This window comes from Budorcas taxicolor, chromosome 4 (assembly GCF_023091745.1).
Source record: "Budorcas taxicolor isolate Tak-1 chromosome 4, Takin1.1, whole genome shotgun sequence".
Taxonomy (NCBI): domain Eukaryota; kingdom Metazoa; phylum Chordata; class Mammalia; order Artiodactyla; family Bovidae; genus Budorcas; species Budorcas taxicolor.
Genome location: NC_068913.1, coordinates 82,914,385 through 82,928,700, shown reverse-complemented (window position 1 = coordinate 82,928,700; position 14,316 = coordinate 82,914,385). Strand labels below are relative to the sequence as shown.

Genomic DNA, 14,316 nt, shown 5'->3' with positions numbered 1-14,316 from the left:
ACACTGTTTCCACTGTTTACCCATCTATTTGCCATGAAGTGATGGAACCAGATGCCATGATCTTAGTTTTTTGAATGTTGAGCTTTAAGCCAACTTTTTCACTCGCCTCTTTCACTTTCATCAAGAGGCTTTTGAGGTCCTCTTCACTTTCTGCCAGAAGGGTGGTGTCATCTGCATATCTGAGGTTATTGGTATTTCTCCTGGCAATCTTGATTCCAGCTTGTGCTTCTTCCAGCCCAGCATTTCTCATGATGTACTCTGCATATAAGTTAAATAAGCAGGGTGACAATGTACAGCCTTGACGAACTCCTTTTCCTATTTGGAGCCAGTCTGTTGTCCCATTTCTAGTTCTAACTGTTGCTTCCTGACCTGTTTCTCAAGAGGCAGGTCTGGTGGTCTGGTATTCCCATCTCTTTCAGGATTTTCCACAGTTTACTGTGATGTACACAGTCAAAGGCTTTGGCATAGTCAAGAAAGCAGAAATAGATGTTTTTCTGGAACTCTCTTGTTTTTTCGATGATCCAGCAGATGTTGGCAATTTGATCTCTTGATTCCTCAGCCTTTTCTAAAACCAGCTTGAACATCTGGAAGTTCACCGTTCATGTATTGCTGAAGCCTGGCTTGGAGAATTTCGAGCATTACTTTACTAGCGTGTGAGATGAGTGCAATTGTGTGGTAGTTTGAGCATTCTTTGGCATTGCCTTTCTTTGGGATTGGAATGAGATACTGCTGCTTAGTATCTGATCAGGACATAGAAGTATGGCATAGCAGACTTTCTTTGAGGTCCAAGATACTGAAGGCATAGGAAATTAAAAGTGTGGCTGCATGTTTCATAATACGACACTTTTGGCTCCTATATTAAAGTTATCCAAGATAGTTTATAACCAGCTTATTACTTTATATTTAACCAAACATTTCCCTCATTTCCATAAATAGTTACAAGCTCATTGATGATTATAATGATCGTTGTATATGAGTATATAACCATAACTAAGTGTTAAAGTGTTTTCTAAACCAATATTCCCTTTTACCTGAAATAATGTTACATAAATACTTTATGTAAAGTATAGAATTTGAAACACTAGCTCAGCACTGAACACTAATTGGCCCTCTGTACGTTTTGAAATGTTTCTGAAAGAATGAGGGAGAAGTTGAATTTTTATTTGAGTTTATCCTAAATCTAACCATTGTCTTCATACTAGAATTGTAAAATGTATTGTGTAATATATATTATGTAATACATGAAGGCCAGTTATAAACAAAAATTTTCAGTTCTTCCTTTTCTCTTCCCATTTTAATTATAGATTCTTAGAGTTTCTTTGCTTTTTTTTTTACTCAATCCCAATATTTAGTTTTCAGTAAGGACTGTCTGTCTCCCATCAGTTCAGTTCAGTCGCTCAGTTGTGTCCGATTCTTTGCGACCCTATGAACCACAGCACGCCAGGCCTCCCTGTCTATCACCAACTCCCAGAGTCCACCCAAACCCATGTCCATTGAGTTGGTGATGCCATCTAACCATCTCATCTGTCGTCTGCTTCTCCTCCTGCCCTCAGTCTTTCCCAGCATCAGGGTCTTTTCAAATGAGTCAGTTCTTTGCATCAGTTGGCTATAGTATTAGAGTTTCAGCTTCAACATCAGCCTTTCCAATAAACACCCAGGACTGATCTCCTTTAGGGTGAACTGGTTGGATCTCCTTGCAGTCCAAGGCACTCTCAAGAGTCTTCTCCAACACCACAGTTCAAAAGCATCAAATTTTCTGCGCTCAGCTTTCTTTATAGTCCAACTCTCACATCCATACATGACCACTGGGAAAACCATAGCCTTGACTAGATGGACCTTTGTTGACAAAGTAATGTCTCTGCTTTTGAATATTCTGTCTAGGTTGGTCATAACTTTCCTTTTGAGGAGTAACTGTCTTTTAATTTCATGGCTTCAGTCACCATCTGCAGTGATTTTAGACCCCCCCCCCCCCCCCCCCAAATAAAGTCAGCCACTGTTTCCACTGTTTCCCCATCTATTTCCCATGAAGTGATGGGACCGGATGCCATGATCTTAGTTTTCTGAATGTTGAGCTTCAATAGTAGTGTGTTAATGTGTTGAATGTGACTTTACCTACTTCAGAATCAAAAGGTCTGGTTTTAAGACCTGGCATGCAGTTCGGTTCTAAAAGAGGACAGAATCCAGCTCAGATGGTTCAGGAGGAGTACAGGGATAGGGATGGAGTAAGAAAACTGACAAAGGATGTGTTTTCAGTGGTTACAGAGGGAAGCTTGAAAGGGCAAGGAAAGCATAGTGTCATTAGAGCCTAGTGAGAACTGTGGAGGAGTACCTGACAGGAGCCATGGGTGATAAAGGGACACAGTGTCTGCCACAAAATATGACCAGTAGGAAGGAGGGAGTTGGAAAGAATTAATCCAGCCTTTCTCTGCCAGTGATGGACAGTCGTGGAATTGAGCAGATGCTGTTCAGGTCTGCTTCCTTTTGGCACAGAGTGGGGCAGAAGAATATTGGAGGGATGGGGTAGTGGCAGTAAGATAATAACCAGGACAACTACTAATCAGAGAGGGGCTGACTTAAGGTAATCTTTTAGATTCAGTTTCTTACCTCTAAACTGCAGATACTTTACTGGGGTTGATGTGGTCATTAAGTGAGCCATATCAAAATACTCCAATAGTGCGTTGGTCTTGTATTTCTTAGAAGTTTGATAAGGTGTGAATTTGAAAAGCTCAGCTTTGTTTCTCTTGGTGCTGTGCTGCATTTGTTTCATAAGAACTTTGATTGCCACCATACTTTTCAATATATGTTAGTATTTGTGTTTCCCAATGATTTTGGGGGCTTCCCTGTTAGCTCAGTTGTAAAGAATCCACCTGCAATGCAGGAGACCCCCGCTTTGATTCCTGGGTTGGGAAGATCTGCTGGAGAAGGGATATGCTACTCACTCCAATTTCTTGGGCTTCCCTGTGGTTCAGTTGGTAAAGAATCCGCCTGCAATGTGGAAGACCTGGGTTTGATCCCTGGGTTGGGAAGAACCCCTGGAGAAGGGAAAGGCTACCCACTCCAGTATTTTGGCCTGGAGAATTCCATGGAGTGTATAGTCCATGGTGTCGCAGAGTCAGACACGACTGAGCGACTTTGTCTGTACTTCAGTGATTTTTGAGAGGTGAACAGTCATTGTTCAGTAGTTCCCAGGATTTAGACTTCTTTTACTTACTGCCAAATGAGAGGTTTCAGTCTTTTCATTCTTGGTGTAGACAGAGCAGTGCTTGCTTCTGAACTTACAGATAAAGTGCTTTTGAGATGCAGAAATTATCTCCCTGGTAAAAAACTGGTCAGACTTCACTCTCCCACGTCTACCAGTGATGTATCTTTAGTGACTGCTTCTATTTTCTTGAGACAGCAGTGATTGTATTTTTGAATTTTTTTCTCCTAATTCTTACTGTATTTCTTCTCACAGAGATGTGCTTTCATCCAGCTTTACCTTTGAGCGTTAGTAGGCCAGACCAGAATCAAGCATTCACTGTTTTCAGGAAATGTATAGCCACTAGATGATACTTTACTTAAAAGCGCTTTTTGTTTTTTTAAAAATTCTCTCACAAAAACTATATGGTGATTTTGAAATTAAATACTTTCTATTTAATTTACAGGCTCAAGTTAGCAGTTTTGTACATTGCAAATTGAACTTTTCTGAATTACTGACTAAATCTTAATTATTTTCCACCAGACGGTCTGCCAAATCGCGAAGCAGAAGCCCATATTCATCTAGGCATTCAAGATCTCGTAGCAGGCATAGATTGTCTAGATCCAGAAGTCGTCATTCTAGCATTTCTCCTAGCACACTAACTCTGAAGAGTAGCCTGGCAGCTGAATTGAACAAGAATAAAAAAGCACGAGCTGCAGAGGCAGCACGAGCTGCAGAGGCAGCTAAGGCTGCAGAAGCAGCTAAGGCTGCTGAGGCTGCTGCCAAAGCTGCCAAAGCTGCCAACGCTTCTACACCTACCAAGGGGAACACAGAAACTGGTGCCAGTGCATCACAAACCAACCATGTGAAGGACGTGAAGAAGCTTAAAACTGAGCACACACCTTCTCCCTCAGGCGGTGGGATGTTAAAAACTGACAAGGCAAAAGCAAAGCCACCTCTTCAGGTAACAAAAGTGGATAATAATTTGATTGTAGATAAAGCCACCAAGAAAGCAGTTGTAGTTGGAAAGGAGAGTAAATCTGCTGCTACAAAGGAGGAACCAGTATCTCTTAAAGAGAAAACGAAACCACTTACACCAAGCATAGGAGCCAAGGAGAAGGAGCAACATGTGGCTTTAGTGACCTCTACCTTACCACCCTTGCCTCTGCCTCCCATGCTGCCTGAAGATAAAGATGCCGATAGGTAAGTGCAAAAAAGTTTGTTGTGACTGGGTAAAGAAAAGGAAATCTCAGTTTAAAATGACAGATTATTTGACCCCTCCCCCCAAAAACTTTTATGAAATACTGTTTAGTAAGTGAATTAATTTTCTTTATGGTATACAACTTAAAATGAAGCACGTTGTATGTAGGATGAAAAAATTATAGCTTATGCTAAGAATTCCTGGTAAAAATTGCCATTGTCATGGCATATAATGTATGTTTCAGTTTGAGTTTGGAAATGAGAAATGTCAGTATTTTCTTTGGCTGAGTATTTGATGTTATCAGAGACAGGGCATTTTATTATAGAATCTGTCCTGGGTGATAATATCATATTATCTTGCTTATTTCTAATGTTTTCACTGACCTTATAAATTTATCACTTTAGGTCCCTAAATATTCTTCCTCTCTTCTTTTGAAATTTAATGTATTGGAGATCTTTCCATGTTGGTAGAGATAGATTCAGTATTCCTTCACATGGAAGTGGATGCATCCACTTATTAATTATTGTCCTGTTGATTAATGGATATTTAGATTTAAAATTTTTTGCTATTAAACACTCCTTATACATTAATATTTTATGTACACATGAGCAATTTATGTAGGATAGTTATGTGATCAAAGCTCCACATTTAAAAATTTGATAGAAACTGCCAAATTGTGTCTTAGTAGGATTGTGTGTCAATTTATGTAGCCAAATATATAAAATTGCTTCAGTGTTACTAAATATTGCCAATATTGAAATATTGAAAATCTTTAAAATATGTGATTAATTTTGCCTTTTTCTGATTATTGAGATATATATATTGAGATATAGCATCTTTCTGAACATTTGGCTATTTTTTCCAGTGAATTGCTTGTTCAGGTCTTATGCTGACTTTTCCTTAAGATTATTATTTTTTTTTAATTGATTTATAGGTACCCCTTATGTTAGGATCTTGATCTGTGCCTTTCAGAGTGTGTTGCTTGTCTTTGAGACTTAACTTGTTTTGGCTGTGTGAATGTTCTCCATTTTGAATGTATTTGGATCTGTCATTTTTCCATTAAAACTTACAGGTTTAAAAAGTTTTTAAAGGCTGATTCACATCTTACAGAAATTTGTTTTTGTTTATTATATGTGGGAGAAAGACATGGTCTGATTGTCCACTCTCGTCCACCACCTTGTGGACTAATAGATCAGTTGTTGCTAACATCATTTATTGAATACTCTATCTCACTGACTTCTGGTGCCATATATAAAAGTTAGACGCAGGCAGGTAATGTAAAAGTGAAGGGATGGAGTAAATGACTGCTTAGTGAACAACCTAACCCTTCAGCCTCAACTTCAGTGCTGCTGTGAATGAATTTGGGTCCACTGTTGGCATTTTTTCCTTTTTTCTTAGATAAATTTTAAATCATTTGATTTCTCTTGCTTGATTTTTTGTTTGGGACTTGATTAAATGCAGTGATTAATTTGGAGACTGACAGCTGTACAGAATTGGAACTTCCCATATGAAAACATCTTTTCTTTTCTTTCATTCTTATCTAGTTTTATGTTTATCAATCATGTTTTAATTTTCTTCTCTTGATCTTACACATTTCTTGTTAAGGCATTTTATTGTTTTTTTTGTTACTGTAGTATATGGAAACAAAAAAAAATCATTAGATATCCTATTGGTTATTGCAAGTATTCAGTGCAAATATATTTTAAATTATATAGTGTTATTCTTGGGAAGTAATATTTCATTTCTCTTAAGTCTCGGAGCCTTGCTGAATTTAATAGTTCATATAATGATGTATTTGAGTATAGGCAGTCTTTTACATGCTAAATTGTAAGTAGAGTAAGACTTCTACACTGCGCCCCCATGTTGAATTGTTTTTGTACAAGCAAATTTTTGACTAAAGTCTAATTACGAGTTAGAGACTACAGTTCTCTAAATAAATTATTTTAAATAGATTTATTTTCAGACAGTTCAAGTGGTACCTTTTCTAGAAAAAAGCTTTTACTGTCTTTCAGTCTTGAGTTGGCTACCCTTTAGTACCATATTACTCTGGAAATCAGTGTGTTTAGTACTGTATCCTGGTGTTTACTGACGTCTTCCAAAAGACTGAAAGCTTTTTTCTGAGAAGAACTGAATCTTAATGTTTTTGTGAATTTTTTTCTCTTGTTAAACTATAGTGTTTTATGTAACATCTAGCACATGGACATATACAGTGAATATTTGTTAAATGGTGGGACATTAAAATTGAGAAATAGGTTGCATGACACCATTACTATAGAAATAAAACTGGAATCCATGTCCCTTTTGAGCTTGTTTTCCCTATTAGAGGTTACTTTCTAGTAAGTAACCTGGGGTTGTCAAGAAAAGTCATAATTTTATTGATAGTTTTTATCAGATGGTATTAAAAGATCCATATATTTATTGTACAATATTAATTTTCAATGTAAGTAGAAGTGATAATTAAGTAAAATGACATTGTTAACATCAGTAGTAATTTCTGACTACAGCAGTGTAGTTTCACTAAATTTTTTAAATTCTGGGACTCATACCTGTTATAAAAGTATATGAAGTAAGGCTTCTCTGCTGGCTCAGTGGTAAAGAATCCACCTGCCAGTGCAGGAGACAGTGTTCAGTCGCTAATAGGGAAAATCCTGCATGCTACAGAGCAGCTAAGCCTGCGCCGCAACCAGGGAGCCTTGCTCTAGAGCCTGGCGGCTGCAGCTACTGAGCCTGAGCAACGTAGAGTCTGCTCTGCAGTAGGAGAAGCCACTGTAATGAGGAGCCTGTGGACTGCTTGCCGCAAGTAGAGAAAACTGCATGTAGCAGCAAAGACCCAGCACAGCCAAAAACAAAGAAATAAAATTATATATAAAAAATGAAAGTATGTGAAGTCCAAATTTTATTACCATTTTAAGATTCTCTTTCAGTGTGTTACATTTGTAATGTCTGGGAGGTTTAAAATAATTACCAGGTTAACATATACTTAAAAAAAATCAGAGCCCTTAATATATTCATAAAAAGTATAAAACTGAGCTTAATTTTCAACTGTAATTCTGATAAACTAGAATCTTTAAAAAACTAAAAAAAAAAAAAAAAAAAGAATCATTGTCCAATTCAAGAAAAATTTATTCGGAAAAGGGATGACGCTAAATCAGTTCTTTGTGTACGTGCTCAGGCCTGTCTGACCCTTGCTACCCTATGGACTGTAGCCCTCCAGGTTCCTTTGTGTATGGAATGTTCCAGGCAGGAATACTGGAGTGGGTTGCCATTTACTATTCCAGGGGATCTTCCTGACCCATGGATCGAACCTAGGTCTCTTGCATCTTCTACATTGGCAGGTGGATTCTTTTCTACTGACCTACCTGGGAAGCCCTAAATTAGTTCCCTGTGGTTATTTAAATAGGCAAGATACATAATAGCATGTGGTTTATTTCTTACAACAAAATGGCTTTTTGTCTCTCTACCAGAATCAAACCAAATGCTTTAAAACTAATGAATTTTCCTGTAAAGCATGACTACTTGACTTTAAGTTTTAATTTATAGTTTATATAGTAATTCTGTATCATTTAAAAATAAACATTTTTTAAGAACAGTTTTAGTATTTACAAAAATTTACAGTGATATTACAGAGGGTTACCGTATACCTTGAACTTGGTCTCATTATTAACATCTAACAGTATTAGTATGGTACATTTGTTACAATTAACAAATGTTAATATTGAACCAATACTTATACATTATTAGTAACAATTTCATATTTTTCTTAGCTTTCCATTGTTTTTTTTTAATCTAATTCTGTATCATTTTTACTCTCAAATTTTGTATTTTGCAGTTGAATATAGCTGGAAAGTAAACTAGTCTTTTGCCATTGCATATTGCATAAATGTATTTTTATTTCTCAGTGAAATAAATTTTGTGTTTATTTGTGATTCCTTTTTAGCTTGCGAGGAAATATTTCAGTAAAAGCGGTTAAAAAAGAAGTAGAAAAGAAACTGCGATGTCTACTTGCTGATTTACCACTGCCCCCTGAGCTACCAGGAGGAGATGATCTCTCAAAGAGTCCAGAGGAAAAGAAAACAGCAACACAGTTACATAATAAAAGGAGGCCTAAGTATGTGCTTGCTTTCTACCTGCTCTTAAATTGGCCAGAGATGATTCTGTATCATCAGAAAAAAAAAATCATAAAATATAAAATTAAGATTTTAAAAAAGTGTATTTATTTTTTCAGCTTAAGTATATGAATAAATTTCATTGGAGCTTTGGAAATTTTTTCATAATTGCCTGAGTACTTACTCAAAGTGACTAATAAAACCACAGTTTTTTCTCAGTTTGTAATGTATTGATTTCTTGGGATATTATATGTGTTGAAGAAAACTTCTATAATTAACATATTTAAATGACAGAAATATTGAAATTGGGCAAGGTGGAAGTCAGCATTCAGTGAGCCCAAACAAAATTAGAAATGGGCGAGCTGCTATGTTTATCTTTCCTTTTAGCTCCATTTGCTCTCATAACTAATGCATTCTTCATTTTGCAAGAGGTGGAGTGGAAGAAGGTTTGAAATCTGTATCCTAAATTAGCTTCAAGTAAGTGCCTAGAGATAACTCTTTCCCTTGAAACCTGTTCGTCAGTTAAGGAGAAGAGAACAATTCCTTTTTTTTTTTTAACTTAAGCAAAGAAAAGTGTGAGTAAGCTTTTGAGTTAGATCTGATTTTAGAATTGCTGTTTCAGGTAGTGTCTAGTATAAGAATATGAAGTGATTTTCTAGTGTAGAGTAGAAAGCTAGGAAACTTTTAATAGTCTCTCTTTGAGTATTGTAGCTTAATTACTTAAATTCTATTACCTGCCAGAATATTAAAATACTACAGAGTTACATATCTTCTTGATGAGTGTCAACTATTTGTTGTATATATAATGCACACTTTTTAAAAAGTGTGGATTCCTAAGGGATGATTATATTAATATTTCTATATTCTCTTGACTGAAAGTCTTTCTCGTGCTTCTGTTTTTAAGATAGTTTTATTGAGCCATAAGTCTCAATATGCTTTATATGTTAATATGCTTTATAGTTAGATCTTTGGTAATTTTCGTCTTTTTAAACTTTTGACTTTTGAAATCAAATACGTATAGATTTGATGTTGATAATGAAAAAGAAAACACTCTGGTGGCTGGTTAGAGAGCTTTGACTCTTTGGACTGGTGTTGCTTTGGTCCACTCACTGAAAAATTGCATTGTATTTCTGAAAGTCCTTCATAAACACTTTACTTCTCCTGTTCTGTTAGTCTACAGAAGGAAAGTCAGTATGCAGAAATAATAACTTGACTTTCATGATGATTTATAGTACCAACTCACAGTGTTACTTGTCTTAGATGATCACAAATATACAAGAGTGAGGGGAAATAAAAGATTTAAGATTGGGTGGAGGGTGGATACTGAGTATTAAATAGTTTATTCAGTTTACTTGATTGTATATAAAAACTTCAGAACTATATTTGATAGAATATGTGGGCCTCGCTATGGTGAAATCAAAGAGAAAGATATTGACTGGGGAAAACGCTGCGTGGATAAATTTGATATCATCGGAATTATTGGAGAAGGTACCTATGGACAAGTTTACAAGGCCAGGGATAAAGACACTGGTAAGAATGCCAAGTATTTTGGATCTTTGGATCTATGGAATGTACTTAATTCATGTTTCTCTTCTAATGTATAACTTGAAGTTTCAGGAAAAAGTTAAACTTGAATTTATCATGCTCTTGTTTCATCTTGTTTTTGGTTTCATTTTATATATAGACTATCATTAAGATATGAGTTCAGGTAACAAGGCATATACATATATATGTTAAATTTTTTTTTTTTTTTTTTTTTTTTTAGTATTTATGTTGTGTAATATGGGGGGATTTAGATTTTTTCGGTTAGTAAAATTTTATGTTGTTAGTAATCAGGTGGAAAGTACCTTGACCTTAATTTTGTTCTATTAAGACTTATGTGATACCTATGTTTTGTGCCCCCCCTTCCAAGTTTTTTTTCTGTAGAAATTATCCTTTATTTGGAGGCCAGATTTAGCAGTGTACTCTTTCAAATTATAATGAGTCACCTGAGAGAAAGTTTTAAAAAGCCTTGGAGCAGAGGAAAAAGTAATTATGTTAGAGGTCATATATTTAGTGCTTAGAGCCAGTATTTAATTTTTATTTATAGTTCTTTGTTGATATAAACCAATACATAAAATAGTATAGATGTTTGAGGCCACTTAGTATAAGGGAGACTACCTTATGCATAGAAACTTTGAAGTCAGTTATAGCATGCAGCAATAAAGTAATGTTTATAAAGATGATTCTGCATTATCAAAAGAAGTTGAATTATAAAGCAGGGACTCATACTTTATTTTAGAGTTCTGTTAAAAAGAATCAACTAAGTTTTAATGATTAAAAGTAAAAATGTCCTTCCTTTGGAAAAATTATAAGTACTGAATTCTTTTTTCTTACAAAAGAAGTGAAATGAACAAACTTAATTATAGTGAATTTTCTCTTAAAATAGGATTTCTGTGTGTGTGTTTCAGTACACACACCTTGCTGCTTTGGTAGCTCAGATAGTAAAGAATCCACTTGCAAGCGGGAGACCTGGGATTCAGTCCCTATTGGGAAGATCCCCTGGCAAAAGAAATGGCCGCCCACTCCGACATTCTTGTCTGGAGAATCCCATGGACAGAGGAGCCTGGCGGGCTACAGTCTATGTGGTTGCAAAGAGTTGGACATGACTGAGTGACTAACACTTCAATACTTGGATTATCTGTTACAAAACTCAGTTGTATTTAAATTATGAAATCATTTAGTGTCGAGGGAAGAGCACATAGTTTGGAGACAGCTAAGCCAGATTTTGAATTCCAGTTTCACTACTAGATAACTGTGCATCTTTGGACAAGTTAATATATATGAGCGTATCTTCTATCTGTTTAATTTCCAGAGTTTTTGCATCTGTTTAGAGAGATTTTATACATGTATAAGCAAATTAGGTGTGTATTTAATGTTTCCTCTTCATTAAAAAAATTGACAGTGTAATGTATCAACCCTCATTATCTTGCTTTTTTCATTTATGCATCTTATCATAAAATAATAATACATTTGGACCTACTGTATCCTTTTTAACAGTTATATAGTATTCTGTAGTTTGATAAATACCCCATAATTTATTTAACCAGAGACTTTTTGAACCATAAATTTATAATTTGGTATATTGGAAACCAGAATATATTTTGTGGGTTGTAATTTCAAGAGGTAGGAACTGAAATTATGAATTAAAAATTGGGGGGATTCCCTGGTGGTCCAGTGGTTAAGACTCCAAGCTTCCTCTGCAAGGGCATAGCTGTGATCCTTGGTTGGGGAACTAAGATTCCCATGAACTGCCTGGTGCAGCCAAAAAGAAAAAATAAAAGTTTAAAATGTTTGGTTTTGTTAGTTGGTAACCTGATTTTATTTACTTTTCTAATAGGAGAAATGGTAGCCTTAAAAAAAGTGCGCCTGGATAATGAAAAGGAAGGGTTTCCTATTACAGCAATTCGAGAAATTAAAATTCTCCGGCAGCTTACCCACCAGAGTATTATCAATATGAAGGAAATAGTGACTGATAAAGAAGATGCTTTGGACTTTAAGAAGGATAAAGGTATGTGTGCATATTTATATAATCAGCTCTGTATATTCATGATGTTGCTAACATATATTTTGGTATTAATTATTTAAGTATTAGGTACAGTAAAGCTATTGCCTTAAATCAAACTTATTAAATTTTTTTCTAAAAATGTATTTTATTGAATTATAGTTGATTTACGATGTTGTAATAACTTGTGCTGTATAGCAAAGTGATTCAGTTTTACATTTATATACATTCTTTTCTATATTCTGATATGAATTTCATGTGATGATAAACAGAATATTGAGTATAGTTCCTTGTGATATATATTAGGACCTTGTTATTTATCCATTGTATTTATAATAGTTTGCATCTGATAATCCGAAATTCCCAATCTTTCTGTCCCCTATCTCCCCTCCTCCTTGGCAACCACAAGTCTATTTTCTATGTCTGTGAGTCTGTTTTGTTTTGTAGGTAAGTTCACTGTGTCACGTTTTAGATTCCACATGTAAATGATACCATGTGATATTTGTCTTTGTATGACTTCACTTAGTATGATCATCTCTAGGTCCATCCATGTTGCTATAAGCGGCATTCTTTCATTCTTTTCTATGTCTGAGTGGTATGTATATATACCACATCTTCTTTTCTGTTCATCTGTCAGTGGACATTTATGTTTCCATGTCATGGCTGTTGTAAATAGTGCTGCTGTAAACATTGGGGTGCACGTATCTTTCTGAATTATAGTTTTCTCTGGATATATACCCAGGAATCAGATTGCTGGATCATAGGGTAACTCTATTTTACTTTTCTGAGGAACCTCCATACAATTTTCCGTAGTGGCTGCACCAACTTACATTCCCACCAACAGTGCAGGAACGTTACCTTTTCTCCACACCCTCTCTAGCAAGTTATTTGTAGACTTTTTAATGCTGGTCATTTTGAACTGGTATGAGGTAGGTACCTCACGGTAGTTTTGATTTGCTCTTCTCTAGTAATTAGTGATGTTGAGCATCTTTTCATGTGACTGTTGGCCACCTATATGTCATCTTTGGAGAAATGTCTGTTTGGGTCTTCTGCCATTTTTCAGTTTGGTTGTCAAACTCTATTTTAAAAATAGCTGTGTTGAATTATTTTACATGTATTACCTTACTGGTTTTCGAGTCGTGTAAGTAAACGTCGAAGCATACTTACCAGTATTACACGTAAAGCATTCACTAGTAATATTTGTTTTGGGGGGCTCAATATATAATTTTTAGTTAGTTCAGTCACTCAGTCGTGTCCAACTCTTTGCGCTCCATGAATCGCAGCACGCCAGGCCTTTCTGTCCATCACCAGCTCCCGGAGTTCACCAAAACTCATGTGCATCGAGTCAGTGATGCCATCCAGCTGTCTCATCCTCTGTTGTCCTTTCTCCTCCTGCCCCCAATCCCTCCTGGCATCAGGGTCTTTTCCAGTGAGTCAACTCTTCACATGAGGTGGCCAGAGTATTGGAGTTTCAGCCTCAGTATCAGTCCTTCCAGTAAACACCTAGGACTGATAGACTGGTTGGGTCTCCTTGCAGTCCAGGGGACTCTCAAGAGTCTTCTCCAACACCACAGTTCAAAAGCATCAGTTCTTTGGCGCTCAGCTTTCTTTACAGTACAACTCTTACATCCATACATGACCACTGGAAAAACCATAGCCTTGACTAGATGGACCTTTGTTGGCAAAGTAATATCTCTGCTTTTTAATATGCTATCTAACATATCTATATCTATGCTATATAATTTTTTAGTCTTTATTTTTTAGTGATTGAGAAGCAGTTTATAGTAGTAGTGGTAGAATATGTTTACCTTACATTTTTAATGTTAAAATGCCTCAACTTACAAGTAAAGTCTATGGCAGGCATATATATTATTTCTAAAAGTGTGGAGACAAAAATTTTAACCTGAAATTGCTTTTTGATAAACTATAGTAGTATATGGTTGACTTTTATCAAAAAGAGCTGAGAAGACATTAGCCTGCTTTTTGAAGTAGTTAAAAAGTAGTTATTACAGGATATATGATGGGTAAAAGAAATGCTCTACCTCCAATAGGTTTTAGATCTTCAGAGTAAGATTTTGGAACCAAGATTGACGCCCTGATTGGTTTTCAAAGAGCAGAATTCGTTTTCAAACAAAATCTGGTATAAAATAGGTTAAAGTAGGTATGTTCTGATTGAGCATGATTCTTAGCCTCCTCCCATCCACAGCTATACACATCCACCATCTTATTCTTCTAGGGACCAAAGTATAAAAATGATTAATGTTATATATAGTAACCATTTCTTATG

The 14,316-nt window shown here is 35.8% G+C and overlaps 1 protein-coding gene across 2 annotated transcripts in view; it reads left to right on the top strand.

The window, feature by feature from the left end:
* Window positions 1-14,316, top strand: part of CDK13 (cyclin dependent kinase 13) — a 129,320-nt gene that overhangs the window by 38,755 nt on the left and 76,249 nt on the right. For both annotated transcript variants that reach the window (XM_052638340.1, XM_052638339.1), the window contains exons 2-5: window positions 3,722-4,381; window positions 8,317-8,487; window positions 9,876-10,015; window positions 11,865-12,035. In XM_052638340.1, coding sequence (XP_052494300.1) covers window positions 3,722-4,381; window positions 8,317-8,487; window positions 9,876-10,015; window positions 11,865-12,035 — 1,142 coding nt within the window. The remainder of the gene's footprint in view (window positions 1-3,721; window positions 4,382-8,316; window positions 8,488-9,875; window positions 10,016-11,864; window positions 12,036-14,316) is intronic.